A 4,427-nucleotide genomic window follows, 5' to 3' on the forward strand; every position below is an offset into this window, starting at 1 on the left:
TTACTATATCGAGCTTATTGGGTTGAAAGGTCTCCAGCCATATGTTCCGGTGCGCGTGCTTCAACAGTTTGGTCAAGCACAAGTAATCCTTCTTCGAGCAAACATGAGGGTTTCTGAAATTTCCTTCGGACCAAATTTTGAAGTCCCTCGATCCAGAGAGATTCTTCATGAATGGAACAATATTCTCACGATAGATATAAGAAATGGGCCAGAAAGAGAAATTCCAAAATATCAAGTGTGGCTTCGAGAAGATCGCAATAGCATGAGTCCAGAAGGCGAACAAGGTTTTGAAGATATTGGGACGACGATCTGGATAAGACATTCTCATCTTGGAACCAAAGTGGTCACTCCTGAAATGTGGGCACAAATGGAAACAATAATGCAATATTTGGAAAATGCGGGAGCAAGGCCTAGCAACACGGGAGCGTCATCTTCACTTCCTCCACCAGCGTGATTGATAACAAATTTAGGCCGAGTCTTAGATTTGTCTTTATATTGAGTCATCTTTTATGTATTTTTAGTTTATTCTCTCTTTGTTATACCATTTTATTGGTATTTAATGAATATTTGGTCTTTGTTTTCCAAACTCGAGTTGTCACAAATTAATGGCTTGGATCAATCTATCATAATCACGTTATGTTTGACGTTTAGGCCTACCTCTGGCATAAAAAAGGTCACAAATCTAGGGCGCGATATAAATTGTTTGTGTGTTGCTTGATATAATTGCTTTATGTTGTGATGTGTCATTTTGTTTAAAGCAGAATTAATCCACTCTTGTTTCTTAGAGCACCTTAAGCATATAATAAAATCCACAACAACAAAGTCCGTCCAAATTACTTCTGAAATGTTGTCCAAGTTGCTCAGAAATAATAAACCGTCTACTCTAAAAAACTCCTAAGTTTTTATTCGTCCATCACAGGAAGGACGATTTGCTAGAATGTCTGGAAAAAATGTCAACGCACCAATCCCACCCATTGCTTTGGTTAGTAGTGAGGAAACTGAATAATCAATGTTCAAAAAATTTATCGAGACTAAAGAGAGGATAGTTGCAGCCAAATGGAGACTTGCAATACTAGACCAAACTGAATGGATGCTACGAGAGAGAATTATTGAGGTTGACATGGAAATAGCCTCGGTGAAAAGAAAGATTGCAAAAATTGATCAAGAGATAATTAATATCACTAAAGCGTCTGCAAGGATTGATAAGAACTGATAATTTTAGTCTTCAATTTATGAGATAAGGAACTCCATACACTAAATATATACTATATAAGTAAAGGACACACATTTTAATTACCCAATGATCTATTCAAATGATACTTTATTAAATTAAGTAAACAAAATAACAATCTTTACATATATAGGATGAAAAGACAATACTATAACGTAAACCATATGGTTAATAGTATATCCTAACAAAAATAATTTCACACACTAAAACTTCGATAGATGAATACGAAAAATATTGTAGCTTAAAGATACATGGCCTTAGCTAATCTTGGTTTTGCCTGAGCAAGAAATGGTAAGGCAGAAAAATGATTAATCTTAGAAGACTCATTTAAATCATTGCATGGTAAATTTGGTGGTAAATTCCAGGTAAATTCTTGAAGAAGTCTAGCAAGTAACATTGTAGTAATTGTTGAACCAAGTTTCACAGCTGGACAACTTCGTCTTCCAGCACCAAATGATAACAAACGTAAGTTTGAATCAGTGAGAACTACTTCACCACCATCTTCCATTTTGAGGTGACGCTCCGGCTTGAACTTTAATGGATCCTCCCACACTCTAGAATTCCGACCAAGTCCAAGACGACTTAATAGCACTATACTCCCTTTAGGGATGAAGTACTTTTCACCGACGATGGTATCAGAGACAGACACATGAGGAACATTAAAAGTTATAGCGGGGTGGAGTCGAAAGGTCTCTTTTATGCAAGCCTTGACATAATTTAGCCTTGACAAGTCTGATTCTTGAACCCATCTATTGATCCCAACAACAATGTTGAGTTCTTTTATAGCCTTTTGCATCAACTTTGGTTGATTCAACATTTCTGTAAGTGCCCATTCAACTGTATTTGAAGGATTATCCACTGATGCCAACATGAGTACCTGTACATTATTTGTTTGTAACCAATCATTTCAACACTTTTTGACTAGATCAACTTCAATATCAATATGTTTTGTTGCTTTAGCATAGGCTTTCTTGAGAACTGCCTTGTGACCATCCAAATCAAAAACACTTAACCATGGTAAGTAATCTGATATACTAAAAGAATAAACATATTCAAGAATTGTAAAAAGGGCATCAAATTGCTCCTCTTGTTCTTCTATAATTCCAAATAATGATCTCTTGCTGAAAATCATATTCCTAATTACATTCCCACAATAATATCTTGTTACTTCCCTTAAGTTAATAACAAGTTGGTTGCTACATTGATTGTAAACGAATCGATGAAGGTGGTCAGCTTCTTCGTCCCTTTTAGGACGAAGCCATTGAAATGATTTTGGTGACAACACATGGGAAGTTAGCATGTTTTTCATTTTCATCCATTGATCACCACTGGGGAGAAAAATTGAGGTCAAGTAGCCATTACTAACGAGGTTCGCGGACATGCAAATAGGCCTGGATGAGAAAATAGAGTCGTGAATCTTCAAGAACTCACAAGCAAGTTCAGGAGAAGTTACAGGAATAACATGATAATTACCAACACGAATGCAAGCAATTTCAGTATTCATTTCCTCCATAATTTTGTGTATTCGATGAGTTAATGCATGCTTATTTTTTAGGATGATTTGAGGAAAACATCCAATTATAGGCCATGACTTTGGACCTGGAGGGAGTGGTTTATTGTTTCTTACACTACTATTCCATTTCTTAAGAATAAAAGAAATGAAGATTGTCAATAGAATGGAAATAATGAAGAATGTAGTGTTATTGGAGATAACAATAAGAAGAATGTTCGATATTTTCATCATTTTTCTCTTGTGATTGTTAAGGCTAATGTCTTTCACTATTTATAGGTGCTGCATGGACATGCAACTAATAAGGTAAGCTCTTCTACATCTTTCGTTTCAATTTATGTCATATAATTTAAAAAATATGAGAAAACCTTGCAATATCTCAAAACTATCTTTAAGAAAAATGTTGTCATTTTTTTAACGGACTAAAAAAAATGTATGTCATATAAATTGAGACACAGAGAATTCTCCCTATGATTTATTTTTAACATAACAACATATAATATGCGGCATAAGAGAGGCCACGAAATTAAAACATATTATTTTCTTTTCAACTATATAGAAAAGTCATAACTTGGACGATCAATAGCGATTTAGTTAATTAAGAAAAAATTCCAAGATAAAGCACGTGGGAATATGAAAATGTAGGGTACATTTATGGTATGCGAAAGTTATCACAAGAGTTCTTTTATCTTCGGATAAAATGTAAAATTATTTTATTTTATATTTATTTGAAAGTATTAAATAATTTTAATTTTTAAATTATTTATTCTACAATTTATGTAATAGTAATAAAATAAGTTATCTTATATATATGATGAGATAACTTATTTCTAAATAATTCATACCAAAATAATTAATTTTGAGATAATTTGTTTCTAATAAAACAACCTCTTTAAGACTACTAGTTTTTTGTTTTCTTAAAGTACTGTCATATTCAATCTACTCAATTGTTCTATTTTTCTATTCCTGTAGAAATAATTTTATAAATATATAATAAATAATTTTATTTGCATCAAATCTACTCAAGATTTTATTTATATAAAAATTGACCCAAAATCAGCTATACAAGTAACACAACTTACTTTTTTAATTAGTCATATGTATACATTATGAATTGATACGTTGATATGATATATATTTTTAATTGCAAATCAATTTCTTTTCAATTCAACCTGATTTTTTATAGTATTTTTAATTGCTACAAACCAAGAAATCAAATTAAAATTTTCAAAAAAAATATCGATGTCCAACCTAAAAACTAAAGAACTAAAATTAATCAATTCAATCTGAGTTTTTGATATTTACGTAGATTCATATCCTGAATTATAGTATAGATGTTTGTGTGGCCTATTCATTTCCTCCATAATTTTATGTATCCGATGCATTAATGCATGCTTATTTTTTAGGACGATTTGAGGAAAACATCCAATTATAGGCCATGATTTTGGACCTGGAGGAAATGGTTTACTGTTTCTTACACTACTTATTTTTAGTTAGTCGTACGTATACATTATGAATTGATATATTGATATGATATATATTTTTATTTATAAATCACTTTCTTTTTAATTCAACCTTGATTTTTTTATATTTATATCTTTTCTTATCTTGAACTATAATAATTTTTTCATAAATGATTTAATTACTACAAACCAAGAAATCAAATTAAAATTTTCAAAAAAAATA

At 31.6% G+C, this 4,427-nt stretch overlaps 1 protein-coding gene across 1 annotated transcript; it reads right to left on the reverse strand.

The window, feature by feature from the left end:
• Nucleotides 1-1,334: 1,334 nt before the first annotated feature.
• On the reverse strand, nucleotides 1,335-3,004 carry LOC102597216 (isoleucine N-monooxygenase 2-like). The gene is made up of 2 exons (XM_015305756.1): nucleotides 2,163-3,004; nucleotides 1,335-2,129 (listed from the first exon to the last, which is right to left on the reverse strand). Exons 1-2 carry the CDS (start codon nucleotides 2,973-2,975, stop codon nucleotides 1,473-1,475), a joined length of 1,470 nt encoding a protein of 489 aa, XP_015161242.1. The 5' UTR covers nucleotides 2,976-3,004; the 3' UTR covers nucleotides 1,335-1,472.
• Between the last annotated feature and the right edge of the window lie 1,423 nt (nucleotides 3,005-4,427).

The sequence above is a fragment of the Solanum tuberosum genome, unplaced genomic scaffold, assembly GCF_000226075.1.
Source record: "Solanum tuberosum cultivar DM 1-3 516 R44 unplaced genomic scaffold, SolTub_3.0 scf01077, whole genome shotgun sequence".
Classification (NCBI taxonomy): Eukaryota; Viridiplantae; Streptophyta; class Magnoliopsida; order Solanales; family Solanaceae; genus Solanum; species Solanum tuberosum.